At 49.3% G+C, this 22184-nt stretch overlaps 2 protein-coding genes across 8 annotated transcripts in view; one reads left to right on the top strand and one right to left on the bottom strand.

Annotated features, from left to right (window-relative positions):
- The window catches only part of KLHL32 (kelch like family member 32), a 54090-nt gene extending 39606 nt beyond the window's left edge, over window positions 1-14484 (top strand). For 5 of the 7 annotated variants that reach the window (XM_054393062.1, XM_054393061.1, XM_054393060.1 and 2 more), the window contains 5 exons: window positions 3529-4255; window positions 9410-9468; window positions 12369-12561; window positions 13282-13376; window positions 14323-14484. In XM_054393062.1, the coding sequence (XP_054249037.1) occupies window positions 3529-4255; window positions 9410-9468; window positions 12369-12561; window positions 13282-13376; window positions 14323-14484 (1236 nt within the window). The remainder of the gene's footprint in view (window positions 1-3528; window positions 4256-9409; window positions 9469-12368; window positions 12562-13281; window positions 13377-14322) is intronic. The other 2 variants (XM_054393065.1, XM_054393064.1) reach the window with 1 other exon arrangement.
- A 6839-nt stretch (window positions 14485-21323) lies between these two features.
- MMS22L (MMS22 like, DNA repair protein) overlaps window positions 21324-22184 on the bottom strand; it is a 40767-nt gene continuing 39906 nt past the window's right edge. The window contains exons 23-24 of the mRNA XM_054393040.1: window positions 21975-22142; window positions 21324-21405 (exon numbers count right to left, since the gene is read on the bottom strand). Coding sequence (XP_054249015.1) covers window positions 21324-21405; window positions 21975-22142 — 250 coding nt within the window. The remainder of the gene's footprint in view (window positions 21406-21974; window positions 22143-22184) is intronic.

The raw sequence follows: 22184 nt of genomic DNA, 5'->3' as shown, positions 1-22184 counted from the left end.
TTTCATCAAACTACTCCATCACCGAGCTGTCACTCCAGTCGTCTGTTGATTGAAAACAATCAGGGCTCTGATGGCACAATTATTCTGACCCTTTAACTAGAGGCTGCTGTGATAATGAAAGGTTGATTATGATAGTTTGTGCCTCTTTCAGTTTGCAAAGAAGGTTAATTTGGGCATCAGACGGATGTTTAATGGGCGCTTGCTGGCTACACCGAGGTAAATGAGAACGTGCAGTCTTGGATATTGCACGGATATAGTTTGGCTGTCAATCATTGTCATTTTGAGTTTGTGCCTCACACTCTGGAAATCACATTTTATTTTTTTCCTTGGGATTTAATTTATTCTGTGCCCTGAGGAAGTTCTTTCACTCTGTGACCTTCACAGCAGCTTTCTGTCTTTTTTCCCTCCCCTCAAATGGAGCCCAAAGGCACAATACATCTAGAGGAACGGTTTACTTTCATTTTGCACATTTAAAAAAAAAAAAAAGAAGAAGAAGAAGAATTAAAAAAATCTCTGTTTATCAACTTGCCCTGAACGTAGCAAATGTTTTCACTGTGGTGATAAGACCAGGCTGTGCCACTGGCAGCATGCCTGCTGCTCTGGCAGCGGCGCAGGCAGCTTGGTGATGCTTACACCCAGGGAGCTGTGCGACAGGCAGGGGCGGGGGGGCATAGCTGCATTTCCAGGGCTGCAGCTTCCCTGCCCTGTCAGTGTGGTCGCAGTCACTGTACTACAGCTTCCTGAGCTGGAAAGTTTCTCTTCAGGGTTCAGGGGTAAAAGGCATTTCATTGCTGATTCAGAGATTATTAATATTTACTGTGTTCAGATGGAGAGAATCCTGTGCATAATTTTGTAGTTGTTTGGCTCAAGGTGCAAAAGAAATGCAAATCCCTCCTAATGTTGATTGTTCTCCATGCAGTTCATTACAGTCTTATTTTTGTGCACATTATTAATTCAAAATAAAAAGAAGAAAAAGATTTCCATGTTTAAAGCTCTCCTGCATCCAGGTTTGAGCATGTTGCCCACAAGTGCCTGATGCAGTTGCAAACCTCAGTCTGGAGGCTGAGCTGCATGGGTGCTTACTGACTTGTGAAAATATTCACCTGTTGGCTCAGGGCTTCAAAAATTATATGTTTGGGTGTTTTTCCCAGCAACAATTCTTCACACATATGTTTTTATTCTTAAACAGATGTTACAGACAAATTTAGTTTAGCTTACCTGAACAGAATGCTTAAATGAAAACCCTAAACCTCCTGAGGTTTGTCCTTTGTAGAAAGAGAGGAATGGAGACCCTTTAGAGAGCCAAATTCCATTCCCTTTGGAAATCCTCCTTCGTTTTTAAAAAGGTGGAAGTTCCTCCATGGCCCTAGTGGTCTTTGTGCCAGAGCTTTAGTAAATGCTCCGGTTTACCCCTAGCTTCTGTTCCTGAACTCAGGTTTCGAAGAGCCAGGGTTTTTGCCCACCAGAGAGTGGTTTTGAAGCAACACCTGATGCTTGCTGAATTAGATAAAATCCAAAGGAAAGCTAAATCCTGTGCAAGTTTAGAATAAAAACATAGAACCCTCTTGCTTTCCCCACTACCATTGCTGTTGGGGTTCATGTCTTTGACCAGAGACCTTAGATGGCATAAAGCAGCACAATTCCTTTGCAGTCCAAGGGCTGCAGCAGGAACACATCAGCTGCAGAGCAGACCAAGGTAGAGTTCCCATGGACTGCACCCCTCCTGGCCAGGCTCAGAGCAGCATTTTCTGTCTTGGAGCGCTCTGGACATAAATATTCCCTGACACTATGACTTGAGGCACTTTCCGAGTGATCCTGGGTCTAATGAGTGTCAAGGGTTTTGCACACACAGAGCAGCTTGGTTTTTCTGGTTGGGAAACTTGCCGTGATGTCAGGTGAAGGTCTGGCACCATTCCCAGCAGAGTGGCAGGGGGAGGGTGGCAGAGGGATGCCAGGCCTCTCTGGCTTCTTCCTGGGCAGCTACTTGTTGCAGGGTTCTGTTCACCAGGAGGTAAGCTCTGAGCTGAGCCTCACCTTCCCTACTGCTGTGCTGCTGCCACCCGTGTGCCTGCACCAGCAGGGAGGGCAGGGTATGCTCTGGGCTCTGCCAGTAGGGGCTATGGAAGCAGAAGCAACTGTTGAAGATGCAATGAACTCACATCCCAAGATGCAGGTGTGCTTGAATATGTGCTTCAACTGCCATATGTTATTTTTCCATCTGCTTTTGCTGGTTTGAGCGTGTGCTCCATTGCTAAGTCAAGTAATGTAACCTCTGGCTTCAAAATAAGAGAATTAATCTGGTTTGAAAATCCTGTCCTTCTGAGGGTCTGCTTTTGTCATTTACTTAGTTTGGAAGATGAATATGGCAAAATATATTATTTATTAAAGTTGATATAGGCACTGGTCTGCAGCTTTCTTTTCTCATGCTCAAGCATTAAAATTAATAGAGAAGAAGCTTCTAGCAGTTTAAACAGAAGGTGCCTGCATGGCAGCCAGAGCAGGAGGTGTGCCTTATTTTTGTAAATTATTTATCAGCAAGACAAATATTTTAAACCTCAAAATTGTGGGTAGTCTTTTTTTTTTTTCCCCTTTTGCTTTCTTGTTTGTGTTTTAAACACACTTGCAATACCAAGTGGTATCTCTGTGGAGAGGCCTGCATGTTGTCCCTTGCAGTGTCACCAGTGGGAGTTTCTTTCGCCAGTGCTGGTTGGCATCGCTGACGACTGCTGCCAGAGAGGCTCAGCACAGGCTCTGTAATTAGTGACAGGTGAGGTGAATTTTGGAGGCTCTGTGGAGGCAATGGGTTTCTGAGTCTGGATTAAACAAGCACTGAGTCAAGGTGGTAGAATTTGCATTGGTAAGTAGATGTTTGCTGATTTCCCCAAGCATGGAAGTTTGTGTTTCTGCCATACGTTCATGACATTTGCTCCCTTTGTACTGGAGGAGAGGAGAGCTGCATCACAGCCCACCAGTGGCTGTCCCTTCTACAAGCAAAAGATATGTTTGGGAATGTCACTGTCTGTCTGCTGAGCTTCTCCAGCCTTCCAGTAGCTGCCAGAGCACCTGTGACTGGAGCAGCATTTCAGTCACACAGATAGCTGGATTTTATTCCCTGCCTCCATAGCGTGGGACACCGTGTTGTGTCAGGGAGCACTGTAACCATACAAATGGTTGTCTGCTGCAGAGCAGACGAAGTCTGAGGCTCCCTGAAACCGCAGGACCTCTTTCATAGCCTCATGTCACGGCTTTAGGAGATGGTCCTGTAGCCTGTGAGTGTGCATACAAATATCTGCCCTGGAAGCTAAGTTTCTAGCAGCTGTTTTGAAGCAGTGTTCCTCCCTTCAGGGAAGCAGAGCTTGAGCAGGCTCCTTTTACACTGCCTCACCTTGTGATGCTCTCTGTCCCGGTGGGTGTCAACACTGGGGTGAGCAGCTGCTCTTGGATGCAAGGTGTTTGCCCAAGGTCAGTTTGAGCAGCATTGACACAAATAACTGGTGTCTTGTTTTCCCTTCCTTCCCCCCACTCCAGCTGGCTGTGAGGTGGCTGGAGCACAACTGCTGCTACCAGTACCTGGAGGAGCTGCTCCAGGACATCCGCTTTGGCCTCATGGATGCCGACACGCTGCATGCTGTGGCTCTCACTCACCCTCTTGTCCAAGCCAGCGAGGCTGCCATGGCACTCGTCAGAGAGGCCCTGGCCTACCACCAGAGCACCTTCGCGCAGCCGCTCTGGCAGAGCAGGAGGACGAGGCTGCGCTCCCAGTCGGACACTCTGTACATCGTCGGTGGAAAGAAGCAGGAGGTCTGCAAGGTGAGGGAGCTGCGCTACTTTAACCCTGCGGACCAGGAAAACGCACATGTGGCCGGCGTTGCCAACTGGAGCGAGATGGCACCCATGCCTGTGGCCAGGAGCCACCACTGCGTGGCCATCATGGGGCACTTCCTCTTTGTGGCAGGCGGCGAGGCAGAGCAGTGCAGCAGGCGCAGCTGCGCTGTGCGCACTGCCTGCCGCTACGACCCCCGGCACAACCGATGGGCAGATATCGCGCCCATGAAGAACTGCCGTGAGCACTTTGTGCTGGGCGCCCTGGGTGACTTCCTCTACGCAGTGGGGGGCAGGAATGAGCTGCGCCAGGTGCTGCCCACCGTGGAGCGCTACTGCCCCAGGAAGAACAAGTGGAGCTTTGTGCAGCCCTTCGACCGCTCGCTCTCGTGCCACGCGGGATACGTGCTGGATGGGCTTCTCTGGGTGTCAGGTAGCAAACCTTCCACCAAGCACTGCCTCTAGTGAAAGCCATGAATCTTCTTGGCCTGGAGCCCCAGCTGGGGTACAGAGAGGGGCTTCTCCTCTGGGGGGCTGGCCAGGTGTGCCCAGAGCTGCTCGCTGCATGCCCTCTTCCATCAGTGCAGGGCTGGGTGCCTGTGACCCTGCCAGTCACACGCATGGCTGCTGCTGCTGTGTCCTGACTTTTTACTTGACTTCCCTTGTGGTTTACCTTTTCAGTATTTATGAAACCTGGGGCATTCTAGGAAGCCATGTGAGATATGTTTGTATAAAATCATTTAACAAACACTAGAAGCACCCAGCAGAGTCTGGCCCTTGCTCTAGTACCTGGGGAAAAAAATCCATTTACATTTTTTTTCTCCTTAATTTATTTTTTTTTTCCTGTTAAATAACCCCAACCCCAAGGAGTATTTGATAGAGATTTTTTAAGTCAATGCAGGACTAGTTAAAAATTACTTTCAGTCTTTCCAGATAGGCTGAGAAAGGGCAGATGATGTTGAGGATTAATTAGGGTGCCTGGTTACAGAAGTGAGCTGCCTGCCTATGTGCTTAGACACTGCATTGCTGTCTGGTGCAGTGTGATGGCAAGTCCAGGTTGTGCTCTGGCACAGCTAGAGAGGCAGGGCAGGGGGCAAGTGGAAGCCTCTTGGATGGACACTAAATCTGGGCAAAACAGCAGCAATTATTTCATGAGTATTTTTCCATTTGTGTTTGAAAATGCTGCCAACGTGACTTCTGTTGTGAAGCCATAGCAAGGGGCAAGGTTTTGGCAGCAGAATAAGCCAGAGAGGACTCCTTGGTTGTTTTGTGTGTGGGTTTTGAGCACAGGCTTAGCGGTTTTGAGTTGCTGGATTCTGACAGGTCACTGCAGAGTCTAAGTGCAGCACAGTGTGCAGTACTTCAGCAGAGCACTGATCTGAATTGTGTGCTGAGATTGAAACTGGTTTCTGTGTGTTGAAGAGTTATTTAAAAAATAGAAGTAAATGGAGATGTAATCACTGCAGCTTTCTATTACTAATTAATGGCTTAGGGCTAGGCTGTAGCTGGATGGCTGTGTCTGTTCAGGGGCAGGGGAATAGTACAGCGAGATGTTTTATTGTTCCAAAAATAACAGCAGTCACTGCTGAAAACCCTACTGCTCATCACCAAAGGCAAGCTGTTAGCATGGGAGTCATCAGGAATGCAGGAGAGAACCTGTTTTGATGTGGCCTAAAGCGATAATGAATTGAGTCTGAGGTAGAGATGCGTCCCTGCTGCTTGTTCTGGCCATAGGGCTGACCAGCAGGAGCTCTCAGTCAGTGTTCCACTCTCAGACAATGTGCCCAGCCTGCAGTGAGGGATGATGTGTTTGTGGAGAGAGCCTGCACACAGACCAGTGCCTTGTGCTGTAGCCAAGGCATCAGTGCGTCTGCTGCAGCCTCCTGCCTTCTGAAGGCTTTGCTTATCAAAAGCTGACTCAAGGGATTTTTGTTGTTATTGGGATTAATTTTCAGTTTTATTTTGCTGCCCTTTGGGACAAGTAGGAGAAGGAATCAAAAATCACAGAATATCAAGTCATGGCAAGGAAGTGTGCTAAACAAAACAGTGAGTTAAGCCCACATTGGTGGCAGGAGATGGGTGGTTGGTGTTTCAAGTGACAGAGGGATTTCCAGACTTCTACTACCCCTTTGGGGTTTTTGACCTCCCAGGAGGCTTGGAGTGGAGGCTTCTGCACTCGGGAACTAATCAGACCTCCTGGTCAAAACGGGTGGGTTCAACTCTCAAGTTTTCTGAGCTCCTTGAACTGTGGAACATGTTTCTATGTGTCATCATTTATTTATTTTACAGCCTACATTTTATTTTACGATTTTAAAAAGTAGAGGAGAATTCATTAGAGTAAGTTTTGTGTCTTGACAGTACAGCATCAGGCAGATGGTTTTGAAATTTTATAGGAAGATGAATCTCTGAGCCCCAGTTAACATCTGACACCACGACCCATTTCACAAATTGCATGCACGTGCTCAAAAAGTGAAGTCTTTGAAAGAGAAACAAAATGCACCAAACCCTTTGGAGTTCAGCACTGGCAACAATTATTCCCTTTAAAACCAGGGAAATATTTTCCATGAGGGAGGACTTGACCTGTGCCCATTTCCAGCATCCTGGGTGGTGCAGATGCAGGTCTGGAGCCCTGCTTTCCCCTCCCCATTGCCCTCCTCTCCCTGTGGGTGCAGTGTCCCTGGGGACAGAAGGGAGCAGGGAGAGCCTCTGCCAGGCAGTTCAGCTCTGGGCTGTTCCTGAGCCTGCAGCTGGGGATGAGGAGGCTCCCCCTCCACCTCTCATGGAAATCTCTGAAGCAAAGTGTTTGCTGTTGTGTGCTCCAGGCTGCCTGACCTTAAGCCTGCTGGCTGAAACCACATCTGAACGTGCAGGTGGGAACTCAGCTTGGGGGTGGGGGGAAGCCAGCCAGCCCCACACACTTGCTTCATGCTTAGCAGCTTGTTCTTCAAAATTTAAGACTTTTAAAAATTGTTCTTACTTGTGCCCTCATGGTAGAGCTTTTGACCAAGGAAAGATGGAGGTGGCAAATCTTGGAGAATTATTCTGAGCTGCAAGAGGTTTGGGGTTAAAAGTATTTCCTTGTTATCAGAATGGTGTTTGCTCTGAGGGTTAGACGTTTTTTCCTCGCTATCTTTTATGATAACTAGATCTGGAATAAACTGGAATGTACAGTGTGTGAGTGAAGCAAGCTGCACAGTGCCACTGCTATCACTTGGAGCTTCACACACAAGTGTGTGAAAGTTGCCTCAGTCTCCCACTCCTAGTTTGTGTGTGGAGCAGGGTTTCTTTCTCTCTGATGATGATATGGAGGCAACCCCACAACTCCCCAGAAAACTCAAACCAAACCAAGCAGTGCTTGTGCCCCTCTTGTCTGCAGGGACACTGTTGAGTGAGCTTGAAACCCAGGCTGCACATCCTGCAGTGGCTTTTCCTGCCTGCAAGAGCAAAGGAGACAGGACTGGAAATGAGGTTGCTCCTTGGCTCCCACAAACTGCAGTCCCCAAAGCAAGCTGCTGGCACCAGAGCAGGCAGCCCACTGCTCACAACCCCCCTGTGCCCTGTCACCCAGCCAGACCTGCTTGTCTCTGGCTTTAGCTGATGGGCTGCCACCACATCAGCTGCTACTGCTTGATATCAAATTCAGAGCATGCTTTGTGTTGTTTAAATGCTTCTCTCCAAGGGTCAGTGCCTCCCTGCCTTTTCTCTCCCTTCCTTACAGAAATCACTGCAGAGGAGTTGAAGAAATTAGCTCAGAATTGCCTCATTCTTTTTTTTTCTGAGCCAGTATGTAGTATTTTTAGTACCATTTCAACTTTTCATTTCCTATTTTGTAAGAGATATGTTGCTCTTCTCTTGCCCCTTCCCAGCTGCCTACAGTATTTTTGTTGAAAAAAAACACCACCACCAACAGTTCAAGAGGACATTGCAGCCTTGTTACATTTGAATCTTGGCAGACATTTTTAAACTTTTGCTATAACACTTCAAAGTTAGGAGGAACTTGAGTTAGAAAATTGATGCAGATATAAGATGGCATATTTAATAACAGATGTATCTATAGAACCTGTTAAGATGCAGATTATCCCCCTGGGGAAGGGAGATCAAAACTGCCAATCTATAAAATATACTTGTTAGGGTAAGGCATGGAGTCTGTCTCTGAGAGCACTTTGATTGCAGGGGACAGTGTAGCAGCATGTGGCATTATAACCTAAGAGCAGACAAATCAGCTTGATGACTTTCAAAGCCAAGAATACTGCTGGAGGCAAGGGTACTCCAGTCTAGAAGAAATTAAAACATATAGAGACTGTTATTAATTCCAGATCTATTTTTGTGTAGTCAAATCTGTATGCAAATCCTTAGCATCTCATTTTGGCAGATTAATCTAAAAGTGAAGAGGGGAATGTGAAGGAAATGTAATGATAGCACACCACAGATGAACAGTGTTGCAGGGGAAAGGATGTAAGCTGTGTACTTGGTATGAGAGGCTCTTTGTGGAGAGAGGCAAATGGTTCTGCTTGCTTGATGACTTCATTATTTTATGAGGAAGCGACCCCTTTCTGTCTCCTCTTCCTCCACATCTTTCCCCCCCGAGGTGGCTTTTCTGAATGGAAATATGTGACCCAGCGTTGTGTTTCTGATGCATCACTTGTAGGTTGCCATTCTGGAGGTAATCACCCAAAGAAGTATGATTTTTAGTTTTCAATATCCCAATCGGACATCTCACTCTTAAGCATTGTGCTAGGAGTGAAAACAATGATGTAGAGGGAAATCAAATTCCAGAACAGACACTAGGAAAGATTTTGTGCATGTGACTGAAGGCCACTGGCACTGTGAAGGCTGCAGGAGAGTGAGGAGATAAATAACAGAGCGTGGTGTTAGCCATGGGACAGTCACGGCATTCCGGTGCCTGTTCTTGAGTGAGTACTTCTGGGTGCTGTGATGGGCAGTATGCCATGGTGTGATGGAAACTGCTTGGAAATGCCACAGCAGCGTTTCTGAGCTGCTCTGTGAATAGGGACCTCAGGACAGGGCTCCCTATGGAGGAACTCCCAGCTGAAGCCTGCAGCTAAGCCAGATGTTCTCTAATGCAGGTTTCCTATGTAGGTGAGCACAGCTGTCCATGTTTTCACTCTGCTTTCCATCTGGCAGCAGTGTCCCACACCACACTCCTGCTTAGCACAACTCCTCTGCATCCTCTTCCTTCCCCCTGCTGCCAGCACATTTCCTGCTCCTTCAAACCCTATCCCACTGCACACTGCATGGGCAGAGATGGGCTTTATCTTCATGCTGCTGGCTGAGTGCACAGGCATTCCCAGGCAGATGCATTTCCATCTCCCCTAGACCACAGAACTGGCTTTGCAAAAGAAGTGTGTATGGGGTGTTGCTATGCTGTGTTTCTATGTTTGACAAGTGTGCTGCTTATTACCTTGCAACCAGATGAAGAAGTGCAGTGGAATGGAGGCACAAGTGGTGGTTTGCAAAGTAATTATTGTCAGCAAATGAACCCTAGAATTGGTTATTTTGCTGTACCTGAACTTGGTCCTGGGTTTGCTTATATGAACAAATGTAACCTGTATGAACTCTTTCGCAGGAGGAGTCACAAATACTGCACAGTATCAAAACAGGCTCATGGTCTATGATCCTAAGCAGGTGAGTGTCTGTGTTGGATGTTGCTTTTTCATGTTCTGCTTCAAAGAGGTCTCAGCAAGTACGTAGGAAGACTTTCTAAGGCTGAAAATGCTGACCAGTGGAATGGGTTGTGTTTTAACTTCCTTTGCACCCATGTGTGGATTTCCACCTTGTCTCTTTATGATGTTTTTTAAGCCCATAGGTGTTAGAGACATCTTAGATTAAACACAGAAATGTGCCTCAGATCCCCTTACCAGTATTTGTTTTGCTTGCTCATTTGTTTTTAATCCAGCAGCCCTGGGCAAGGTATGCTCAGAGTCAGTGTCACAAAGCTGCTCCTCGTCACTGGCATTCCTGCTTTGAATTGCATATGGGAGCATTTTGCTTCCTGCTTGCTTTCAGAACCATGCTACCTGGCTGTGACTTCTGCTGCTGACTGCAAGGGTGCCTATCGTTTCATTACCCAAGCACCTAAAATACCTTTTAGGGATTATTTCATGCATTATGTATGTGTTTTGATTAGGTTAGCATGGTTTGGTCACCATTTCAGAAGGTTAGGGCATGGGTATGCCCTCTTGCTTGTATAAGGAATTAAAGTCCTAAGCCTGTAATCAGAGTTGCATAGTCTGATTTACAGCCATGTGGCAGGATATTGACTGCTCTGATTGTAGGATAGGGACGTTGATTGCTGTGTTTGAAATCAGATTGTGCTGGGAGCTGCTTCTGTAGCTCTCACTGACTTGTTAAAACACAGCCTGTGTGTGTCCTGGAGCAGGCAGCCAGCAGTTACACGCCTGCCTCTTCCTTTGAGGTGCACTGTTGTGCACTGCTGCTGCAGGTGCTGATCCTGTCCCAAATCCAAGCACTAATTACAGGCATCATCCTTACTTTGCTTGTGAGGGGCTGTCTCAATCTGCCTTTGTGGAAGGGATGGTGTTTTTATGGATCCCCCGAATGGAACCAAGAAGGAAGCCAGTAGTTGGTTTGGGAAAAGCACCTGGGAAAGGTTAGAAATACAGAAAAGAAGGAAGAAATATGCAAGGCATAGCAAAGCAAAAGATAATTACCACTGTGGATCCAGGTGATGTCTTGCTGATCCTGAAGGTCTTGATGGGTGGGGAAGCTTCAACCTCTTCCTGCTGCCTGTGAAGCTTTATACCTTTTCCAGTCCCATAGGCAGTCACACTGTCCACTCAGCTGAGCAGCTTGGCTGATGTCAGCACCGCTCCCACGGGCGGGTACCTGGGCCAGCTTTGCTCTCACAGTAACACTCCTGAGAGCAGGACTTGTGGCCTTGTCTGGTTGTCAGCTGCTGTTAGCACGCAGCTTGTGGTAATGTTGTGAAAACACCTTGGGAAACTGCTGTGTCAGTCATCTTTTGAGAGTCCTGTCCAGGAGAAGGTCTATGAAACCTTGTCATAGTGAGTCCCAGCATCACAGAGTTTGTGGTCTTGTAAATAAGCAGGGAACCCTTCAGAGACAGTGATGTGAAGGCAGACATGAGGATGTGCTGTTTTGGCTGAGTCCTGTTCACAGTGAGGAGGCACAGTGAGCCTCAGCATCAGCACCCAGTTGAGGCAGGGATCTCTCCAGGACAGTGGTGTGAAACACTTTGGGAAGGCAAGTAGAGGAAGACAAACTTAACTCCTTACGGGGGGATGTGCTTGGAGGCTGTCTCCTGTGTAGCTGTGCTGGGAGCTGTGCTGGGCTCCCAAAGGGGCTGTGCCGCTGTTTGTACACACAGGCTGCACTTAGCAATTCCGCTGGCAGATTGTTTGGGGGTGCTGGGAAGCAGCACATCTGCTCGGCTCTCGCTCGGAATCTCAATGGCTCCATCACTCGCTGCCTGCACAGGGCCCCTGCGGCAGGCCGGTAATGGCTGCCATCTGCCAGCCTGCACACGACTGCCTGCAGCGGGCACAGGGTGGCCTGGAGCCCCCTGCTCATCAGCATGCACCCCCTGAGCTTAGAGCTGACCCCTGCCCACCTGCCCTGCTCTGTGCTCACCTGGCAGTGCCACCTGCAGCAGGCTGGGGAGGGGAGTGCTGTAGGGCTTCAGGCAGGGGAGGGACTGCAGATGGTGTCTGTGGCTGTGAGGACAGTGCACTGCTCATGGCAGTGTTGGTGCCTGGTGCTCAGCCAGCACACCCTGGGGGCCATGGCTGTGCCATGGCAGGCTGACAGGCAGTGCTGGAGTGCACTGGAGTGAGTGCAACACACAGCACTGCCCTGCAGGTTCCTCCACTCAAATGTGCATCTCCTCTGGTGACAGGTTGTTTGACCTGGTGACCTTGGCAGGAGCAGTTGCTTTCCAGGTTTAAATGGTGTGCTTTAACCCCTCCTCTTCGGGGTCCTCTTGCCGGTCCCTGCACAGGAAGCATTCTTGAATAATGCTATCCAGGGAGGAAAACATGCACAAGGGAGTTCCTGTGCCCAAAAATAAAGGGCTAGCATCAAACCAGACACACCAGTCATGTGAGAAGGTTTTTTAGGAAATTGTTTCTCCCTGTTGCTTCATTCCCCAAGGATAAAATTAAATAAGCTTCTGATTAATGAAAGGTAGAAGAGTCTCTTCTCTCCTAACAGAGCTAGTTGGTACCCACACTTTTAGCAGTGTATGCAAAGGAGACATCTGATAGTCCTGCTTAAGGAGGATTTGCTGCTGGATTGTAATGAAGCAAAAAACTTTGAGACCCGATGAGCTAAACAGAAAAAATACAAAGCAAAGAATGCTACTAAATGAATGAATTTAAAGGTGAAGCCATGTGTCTGGGCTAGGCAGTGCTGTACCCCAGGGGCACGCTGAACAGCTGGACACCACCAGTGTGCATTACTGTGGTTTCTGGCCCAGGGCAGGAGAGCACACTGCTGGCCTCAGTATGCCTTTGAGCAGCACTGAGACAAGTCCTCTCCCTGCCCAGAACAAGTGGCTAAGCCGCAGCCCCATGCTGCAGAGGAGAGTTTACCACTCCATGGCTGCTGTGCAGAGGAAGCTCTATGTGCTGGGTGGGAACGACCTGGACTACAACAATGACCGGGTCCTGGTCCGGCACATCGATGCCTACAGCATTGACACTGACCAGTGGACACGCTGCAGATTCAGCATTCTGACAGGTGAGTGCTGCACACCACGGGGACACTCCTGCAGGAGCACTGACCCTGCAGGCTTCCTGGCTCTGGAGCTGACCCTGCACCGTGTGTGGGACAGCAGCCTCTGCTCAGGTACAGCCTACTGGGCTGTTGCCACAACCTGCACCTTACAAAGCCTCCCAAGTCTTTCTTTGTGGCAGATGTGCCTGTTGCACTCTGTGCTGCAGGCTTTTCAAGGCTGTGTTTACCCTTCAAAAGTTCTGAACTTGTCCAGGAGGCCATTACTATGGGGATGATCTTGCATAGTAGCTTCTGCAATTTTTACCTTCGTTGTACCTGGAGGAACAGGGAGGTGAGCAGCTGTGGGAAGAATGTGAGGGGCATTCAGCCTTCTTGGCTCACATGTCCTTCTGGATACATGTGTGATCCCCCTCCACTGGGGAGCTTGCCTATCACCTCTGAGGGAGAGGTGTACAAAAGCCTGTGCCATTGGGGAGACAGCAGATGGGCCCCTCACAGCCTCAGCTGATTGCTCACCTGGGGCATCTCTGTCCCACAACACACAGGGCTCCTGCTGAGAGTGAAAAGCAGCCCTTGTGCTTCAGCTTGGCTCAGGCAGGTGTCAGTCCTGAAACAGTCCAGTTGCTGCCAGGTGCATTTGCATCCTACAACAGAGCCCCAGCACCCAGTATTAGGAGGGTTAATTGTACCCCCACATCAGTTTCTGTTCCCTCTCTGCTCCAGGTCAGAACGAGTCTGGTGTTGCTGTCCACAACAGCAGGATATATTTAGTTGGGGGCTATTCCATTTGGACCAATGAACCTCTGGCCTGCATCCAGGTGAGTGATGAGGGCTCTCTCAGTCCTTCCCAACGGTGTTTCCTGTCTTGCAGAGAGGCTGCTCTAACAGGAAAATGCATGTGAAGTGGAAAGATGAAGGGTGTTTCCTGTGCAGCCACTGAACTTGCACAGACACAGAGGGGAAGTGCTGTGGATGTTAAAAACATTCCCAGAGAAGCCACATCCCCAGCCTTCCTGGCAGCCTTCCTGAGACGGTCCCTGCATTAAAGGGATGAGAAGGGTAATGAGTGCCTTGGCAGAGCTGAGTGTGCTGTCCCTTCCCAGCTGCTGGCAGTGTGCCTGGCTGTAACCAGCAAAACAAGCCCTTTTAGCTCCAAATTCAGCAAACCAAAGCATGCTCTCTCCTTTTGGAAGGAAAAAAATCCCCTTTTGACATCTATCTTCATTTTCAAGGCATTCATTGCTTTGGCCTTTCCAGCTTCCAGAGCTCCCCTGCTCACTCTGTACCACCAGGCTGGCAAACCACAGACTCATATAGGTAGGAAAGCCCTTTCAGAGCATCCAGTCCAACCATTCTCTACCTCTGCCAAGGCTGGGGCTAAGCCATGGCCCTCAGCATCACATCTCTGCCTCTTGGAAACACCTCCAGGGATGGGGATTCAGCCACCTCCCTGGGCAACCTGTCACAGCCTCTGAGAGTCCTTTGATTCACTCTTGCTCACAGCAGCACTTCTGTGCCCCATCCCCTGCCTGCACTGCTGTACCTTCTGCTGCCAGGAAGCAGGACCCCATGGCACAGAGTGTGTTACCGAGAGCCTGAGCTAGCCCAAGATTTTGTTGGTGAGGACAGCAGTAGATCACAAGACACAGGGATGTAATCTACAAAGGGTCTGAAGCTGTCTGTCTCTTGGGATCAGGAGCATGTGTGGTGTGTTCCAGCTTGCTGCTGTGCCCCCTGAAACGCTTGGTATGCTCTGCTCTGCAGGTGCTGGATGTTAGCAAGGAGGGGAAGGAAGAGGTCTTCTATGGTCCCGCACTCCCCTTCGCCTCCAACGGCATCGCTGCCTGCTTCCTCCCAGCCCCTCACTTCAGCTGCCCCGACCTGCAGACCCTGCAAGTGCCTCACCACCGGCTGGGGGCGCTGTGAGCCAGGGAGTGTGCCCCACGGCAGCACCGACAGGGGCAATTCAGGCTCTGTCCAGAAGGGATTCTGTGGATCAGGGGGAAGAATCAGGCCACATCAGGCCACAGCTGTTTTAAGGTTGGATCACAACAGACAGGAGGGAAGCTACAAAAGCTGTCTGCAGTTCCTCCCCTCTGCCTCAGATGCAGACACATGAGAGCATTGTGGCACTTCTGCTGGGGACCACTTACTACCTGCCTCTACTCCATGTCCTTATGCAGCTTCCCAAGACATTGTGAACACTCTCAGCCTCTCCTGGACTGCTGCTCTCTGGAGCCTGCACGCTGGGTTTCACCAAGGCACTTTCAGAGCTGGCAGAAAGCTCTGCTGACAGAAATGAGTCAATGCTGTGGTAATTATACAACTTACTCCATACCAGTGGCACAAAGAATAACAAATGTGCTGACTTCTGCTTCCAACCTCCGTTGTTTACAGTTTCTCAGTTAATAATGCTTCATACACTCCAAATTCTCCAAAGAGGATGAAAACAAAATTAAACCCAAGCAAGCCCTGTAGTGTCCAAGGAACAGAGAGAAGGATGAAGACACTGAAGCCGCATGGTTAAACCGAAGCCCAGACTGAATGTGTTTGATCATCTCCAGACCATTGCTTGTTATGTCATTTAGCAAGGACCACTATCAAAAGTTACCTTCATCACATGATCGATTCCTCCTGCCAGCTGCAGTCACTTACTGGTGGAGAGGACCATAATTAAAGTATGTCATTTGCTTAATACTTTTAATGCCTACTCTGCAAGGGGTCACAGTTCTCAGTGAACAATCTCATTCTGTCCTACATACGGTCCCAGAACTCTCGGGTCTCCAGAGGCTAACCAGGTGTGGAACAGTGTCAATATTTATTTCTTTACCCTCAGCTCATTCAGGGTCTCCATGCCCTGCTCCAGGCATGCTCCCTGGCACAAACTCCCCTACCTGGTCTCTTTTGGCCTTGCTCAGCTGCTGCCACCCCTGCCTCACCTCTGTGCTGTGTCTCCATGTGTACTATGTTTGTATATACGAACCAAACATGTCATTAAATGTTTATTTATGGCTTGTGGGTGCCATGCACTTCTCTGCCTTCCCTCCTGACCTGCTCCCTGCTGCTGAGCCAAGCAGACTTGTTGACACCCCGATGGTGCTGCCGCAGCCATGGGACGGGACCAGGCCTGGCTGTCCAGTGAGCAGCGGTCCCGGGCTGAAGATTCCTTCTAGCTCCCAGGGTCTGGGGGTCAGTGGCACAGGGAGGTGGGCTCTGTTCCAGGCTCCAACTGGCCACTGCACTCACAGAGCATCACCTTCCTCTGCCAGTGACTCTCAGGCCAGCAGGGCTCTGGGTATTTGCTGAGCTGTCGCTGCATGCTGCAGAGCTGCAGCTGGCAGCCAGCCTGGGTACTACCAGCAGCTCACCTCTGCTCCCACTGCCAGCCTACATCCAGGCAGTTCTTTGCTCTAACTGCACAGAGTCTGTAGGCTGTACTTCAGGGTTTATTTGTTGTTTTAATTGCTTTACTCTCCTGGAGGTTGGCATGCAAGGGCCAGCTCTCCTTGCAGGCTGGCTACACCCTAACCATCTGCCTGTGGTCCTGGCTGGCTGACCTCTGTGAGTGTTCCAGCTCTGCTCACCTGTGACCTGCAGGGACGCCAGTGTCTCAGGTCTCCTTTTCCAGAGCAGGGTGGCTGAAGTAACCAGATGCTGCGAGCTCTGAGCTTCACCCTGACTGTCAGCAGGTGAGTGAGCTGTGCTTTGTGGGTGGAGCAGGGACCCTTCTGCAGGGGAAGGCAAGATCCAGCTCTCAGCCTGGGTAAGCTCAAGGGGTGTCAGGACCAGGGTGCCAGGTACAGTTTGTACATCTCAGCATAGTTTGGAGGCTTTTCTTCCTGGCCCTCACAGCTTACCCTAGCTGCAGCTGAGATGATTTCTGAATGGCTCCTTCTGGGAGGGATGAAGGGATCTGAATGTGGAATGGCAGCAGGAGCTGTGCCAGAGGCCTGGCCTGCAGAGGTGGATGGGGCAGGTTCCTTATGCAGGGCAGCAAGTTCCCAGTGGCTGCAGGGCTGAAGGTCTTTGATGGTGTTTGTGCTGCTTTTCAGAGGTTCTGGTTGGTACCACCCATTGTCTGCACTGGGGAGCAGCAGTTCAAACATCTGTGCCACTGCATCACTTAGCTAAGGGTGCCACATTAGGATTCTGCTCTGGCTCTTCCTCAGCAGGCTCCACTAATTACAAAAAAGTCTTTCATGATGAACTCTTAGCCCCCAGGTTTCTGTGCCACACTTTCCGAGTCTTCTTGTTTTCATTGCAGGACCCTACAGGACAGATGGGGGTGGCTTTGCACACCTGAAGTCAAACATGCCACACCATCCTGGCCAGGTGAGCAACCCCCAGTTATTTATTGCCAGAGAACTCCCTAGTGCTGCTGGGACAGAGTTGTCCTTTCTAGTGAGGGATACAGCAGCAGTTCCTGTCACTTTGGAAGCCTGTGCAGTTCTGTGCCTTAAATTCTGTGGATTTACAGATTAAAGCTACTGACTGAGGTCTGCAACCAGGTTTTTGGGCCATGAGGTCCTGAGAACTGTGTGGCAGAACTGTCCTGTGGTCTCCTTTCTTTGGCCATTCGCATAGGGAATAGCTCATTCTTTATGGAGCTCCTTTGAGTCCTAAGGTCTGTATGAGTTCTTACTATAAAGAACCAGTAGCAGCCAGCAGCTGCTCTGTGCTTTTGATCCAGAAAGGACAGAATTCCCAGAAGCTGTTGCACCAACAACCCCTTTGGTCTCTACTGAGCACTTCACACCCTAGAGACATTCAGGCCCTAGCAGGGTCCAAGTCAGGCCCTGTGCACTGGTATCTAATCCCAGTGCTTCTGCACCTGGACTGGGCAGCTCTCAGGGAACGCAGCTGGCTCCCAGGGGTGCACCAACTTCTCTGATTCCTTCCTGTGAAGTTCTCAGTTACCCTCCCCTAGATGTGCACAGACATTGAGTACCTCATTTGCAGAGTGGCGGAGAAATTGGTGATTGAATACTCCCAGCAGCGGACACAGCAGAGGCAGAATGTGGAACAGCATGAGGAGAGGCTGCATCAGTTCATTGAGCACCAGAAGGGAGAATTCATTCAGAGGGCAAGGTTAAAGCACTGCCTCTGCAGCCAGGAGTTTGTAGGAGAGGAAGACTTACAAGTAGTTTAGCACCCATGACCAGAGGAAGGGCTTACAGCATTTTGGGTTTGCAAAGCAGGCTTCCCCTCAAGGACACCATTTAAAGGGAAGCAGGCAAAGCAGGGTCATGAGTGGCTGTGCTGGGCAGTGCCAGCTCTGAAACCTGAGAACTTCACTCTTCCTGCCAGGCACCTGAGGCCACCTTGCAGAGCTTCCCACAGAAAAAGTGCTTTCAGCAGTCCCCTCGACTCATGCTGGTGAGTGCTGTGCTGATTTCTTCCCCGGTGCCCACACAGGTCAGACTGCCCCACTCTAAAATGAACAATGAATTCAGCAGCCTGGCAGTTTTAACATGTCTGTTTGGGTGGTGTTCCACAGGGAGCAGCAGAGCCAGGTTGAGGGACTGAAAACTGCAGTGAATGTGGTTGTGATGTGGAATTGCTCTGCTGGGCACTCCCAGGGCTGGCAAAGACAGAGGAAACACCACATGTGAGTACAGCAGCTGACACTTTGCTCTGTGCCTACCTTTACAGTTCATATTACCTCTGCAGAAGGTTTGCCAGCGGAAAGCTGCTGGAGGAAACAAAAGACATCTCCCAGTCATTCATCATAAAAACAAGCTTCATAGTGCTGGGACATATTGACACTGCAGCTTTTAATCTCCAGCCTCATTTTATAACCATAGCTAACAGATGGGCTGATGACACTGAACTGAGCTTTAAGTAATAGCTAAAAATGGTGAAATATGATTGAACTGAAAATACCCAGGGGTACAGAATTGTCAAGCCCTGATGCAAGAAAACCAGAGCACAGTGAAAGGGCTTTTCTGGTTCCTGAGGGAAACAGGTGGCATTTAGATGGACAGTTATCAAAGTTGTGTTAATGACTAAGTAGTGGCTGCTAGTGGCAGCTCCTCTGTGAAATTCCAACAGCTCTGCAGCACCTTACTTTTCCCATAGCTTTGCTGCTCTGTTCCAACATAAAAGGCATAAATTTTTCTATTCTAGAAGCTCCTTTATTGAAACAAGTGCCTTCCCCCCTCAAGTTTTTGTCACTGCAAATGAAAGCAAGGAGTAATTTAAATTACTATGTTCCTGCTTTTAGTAACAAATGGGATAGCTTTGTGGGACTGATGGAACTTGCATGTGAATTCTGAGCAGGAGATGTCTTTTTCTCCAATTATCATTGCAGGGTTACTGAAGGCAAGAGAAGCCAGGCTTCTCCCTCCTGCCATTGTTCATCATGCTGTGCTGGACATCTGTTTCATATCACAGGGATGACAATGGGTCAGAGGTGATTGGAGTCCTGAGTGCTGGAATAGGGAAAATACAACAATGAAGCATTTTCTATTCAGCTCCCGCTTCTATCTGCTGCAGAAAGCAAAGGGCAGGGGTTTGTTAAGCACACTGAAGAGGCAGCCTCTGCCTCTGTGTGCAGCTGAACTGCTCCTGGCTGTGGCAGCACCTAGCATCTCCTGCCCTTTAGCTTAAGCAGCTCCTTGTAAGGCAGCTACACCCCAGTGCTGTTCTAAACCAAGCTGCTCACATGTAAAGTGACCCAGAAAGGTTTAACTTCAGTGACAGGCAGTGGTCTGGGCAGCCTTTCTGCAGGCAGCAGCTAATAAGACACAACACCGTTTCTTCTACTTCATGGTGGGTTTCAGTCTATTTCTGTATTGACTCAGACACTTTCTTTTTTCCTCCTGTCTGGTTTGGGGCTGTTACTTTGGTGTATACTTGGTAAGCCAGGCTGGACTAGCTCTCTGCAAGCCTCCATCTCATCAGTGTTATCAGGAATGTCAGTCACACCTACAACAATCCACACCAAATACTTAAACCAAAGCACAGGGGTGAACACATGCAAAATGCTTTATTTCAGTTTGCATTAACTGTCTGACAGAGAAGAATGACAAATTCCAAACTGTTTAAATTAGTTTCCCATGCACCAGGAGCTGAGTTAAAGCCCTGCTGCTTTTTCAGAAGCTCCCAACCACCGCAGGCAGTATTAAATGTATCAGATAAAACAACCTGCTAAACACAGCACTGAATGCTTTGGTAGAGCTGTTCTGGCCTTCAGCAGGCAGAGGTTTCACTCTCAGGAGGTGGTTCTGCAGTCAGGTGTGTGTTCTGGCTCTGCTGCGGTAGCAGTCAAAGCTATTCTTGTTCATCTCCCTTGCAGAGGATTTTATTTTCATGTTTTAGAAAAGCTCTTCAGGCACACAATTCTCCTCTGATGAATAAAACTCCTCCCAGCTACAGAATCTTTCAGGAGGCTACAGTGCAAGCTCAACAAGTCATGATAAGAGGAACCTCTCCAGGTTCTGTGCTAGTAAGCAGCCTAAAGAGGCTTTTGGTTCCTTCATGAGCTGCGGCAACAGGGTTGCCAGATTATCAAGTTGGACTTGGTAAGAGTTACTGTGACAAAGGAGCAGCTGCTCTGAACACTGCTGCAGTGCTATTAGGCACAGAAGCAATCATCTTCCCTCACCACTCCTACCACAGAGCTGCAGTCTGAGCAAGGAGAAGCCAGAAGCTTGCTCACCAGTGTTGCCATCAGGGCAAACTTACCACTCCCAAAGCCCAGCAAGTAGCTGCAGAAACACAGGGTACGGAGGGAAGTGAAAAACGTGAAAAGCAAAGGCATTAATGAAAGGTTCCTGAAAAAGCTTCCTGTTTTTTTAGGAAAAAACCACCTAGAAAAATTACAGAGCTAGACCTGTCCTGGAAGGACCCAAAAGGCAGTCCATGACATAGCAAAACAGCTGAAAGGTCCAGCCCCAGGGGCAAACAGGAATAGCGGCAGAGCCTGTGCTCAGATGGGATCAATCCCTCCCAAAGCATTTCTTTAGCAGTCTGTCCTCATCTTCTCTCTCACACCATTTACCTGAGCCCGAGTTCCCTAGGTAAGTGACAGCCCCTGGTGCCCGGGCTCCCCACCTAAGTGACAGTGGCACAAGGAACAGAAATGGGATTCCTGGGAGTTACAGGTTAACTTTAAGAACATAGTTTTGAAGAGGAAGAGAAAAAGAAATCTGACCCTACCTTTTCTTACCCACAATGAAAACAGAACAGGTTTCACAGTGGCATCTGAAAGGCTTTAATGTTTGAGTAGAGGGGAAAGATAAGGCAGCCACAGACATTTTGTGCAGCACAGACACAAGCCCCCTCTTAAACAACTCTGCCCACTGCCACAGCTCCTGCTGAAGCCATGGCATTCAGCCAGCTCTCACCTGGAGAGCATAGGTCTGCCTCCTTCTAAAATAGTAAATTAGGAATTACAAAGATTTTTAGAAGTTCAGTGCCAAGAGGGTCGGCTCTCACTCCACGTGAAGCTAATTTAATTCTCTCTACTCCTGCCATGTGTGCTGCAGTGCAGCCCTGCTCACAGGCATTCCAACATGTAATGAAGCTGCTGCACCTCTCAACTGCCATTCAACAGGATGTGGAGAGTTACTCTTCAGATGCACCACAATGTTCAAACACCACAGAAAGCACTAAAATCAATCCACACGTTGAGGGGAACCCCCCAAAACTGATCATGTATTGCCTCTGCAGAGGAAAGGCTCTTGGCTGGTGAGTTGCAGAGTGTGGTGTGGTATGGACAGAGCAGGAGGTGCCAGAGGGCAGCAGCCATCACCAGCCCCCTGCTAACCTGTCTCAGCTTCCAGCTTCTGTATCTCATTTTGGCCAGCCTCTGCCAGGTGAGATAAGAGCCTCTTGTAGGCTTCTCTGTGGAGAAAACAAATGACTGTAACCTTACTACAGTTTCAAGAGCAGGAGAAGCCCCTTGTTCCCAAATCCACTCTTTCCATACTGGGATGGTAAAACACAGCCATTCCCTGCTCTCCTCCCCACCCATTCATGTATTTCAGGGAGTTTCACTGAACTGCTTTTTTTTTTTTTCTTACTCCGTAGGTAATGGACTGAATTCTGCCTCATTACCAATATGAAACACATGGAAATTGGTTATGTGAAACATCACCAGGAGATCAAAAGCAAATGGTGCACAAGATGGCCCTTCTGCTGGACCCTGGCTGAGCTCCTTTGGACAGAAGCAGATATATTGGTTGGTGGAAGATGACAGCAAGGGAATGATAGCAGTGAGTGGAGTCCCTTTGTCCCTGATCACAGTGACCCACCCATGACTGCCTCCAGCACAGCCTTGGCTGGCTCGACAGCTCTGACGGAGCACATTGGAATCCCATTCCTGTTGGCTCTGGGTGCTGCTGTCTGGCACTGCTTTCTTCCCAAAGCCTTTGCTGCTCAGCCCCAGCCCCCAAGATGAAAGCAAAGCAAACCTGTATGCAGTGTTCTTGCCCAGCCCCTGCTTGTGCTCCGTGTCCTTCAGAGCCTGCGTGGCCGTGGGGATCAGGCCCGCCACCAGTGGCTGGTCCAGCGCCGCCACTGCCTCCAGCACGCCGAACACCCGTGGGGCAGACAGGGCTATATGCTCCTGGATGAGCTGCCTGGGGGCACATAGGCATGGGCCAGGTCAGGGCCAGCTGCGG

This window comes from Indicator indicator, chromosome 27, assembly GCF_027791375.1.
Source record: "Indicator indicator isolate 239-I01 chromosome 27, UM_Iind_1.1, whole genome shotgun sequence".
In the NCBI taxonomy this organism is placed as follows: domain Eukaryota; kingdom Metazoa; phylum Chordata; class Aves; order Piciformes; family Indicatoridae; genus Indicator; species Indicator indicator.
This window is presented reverse-complemented; position numbering and strand designations above follow the sequence as displayed.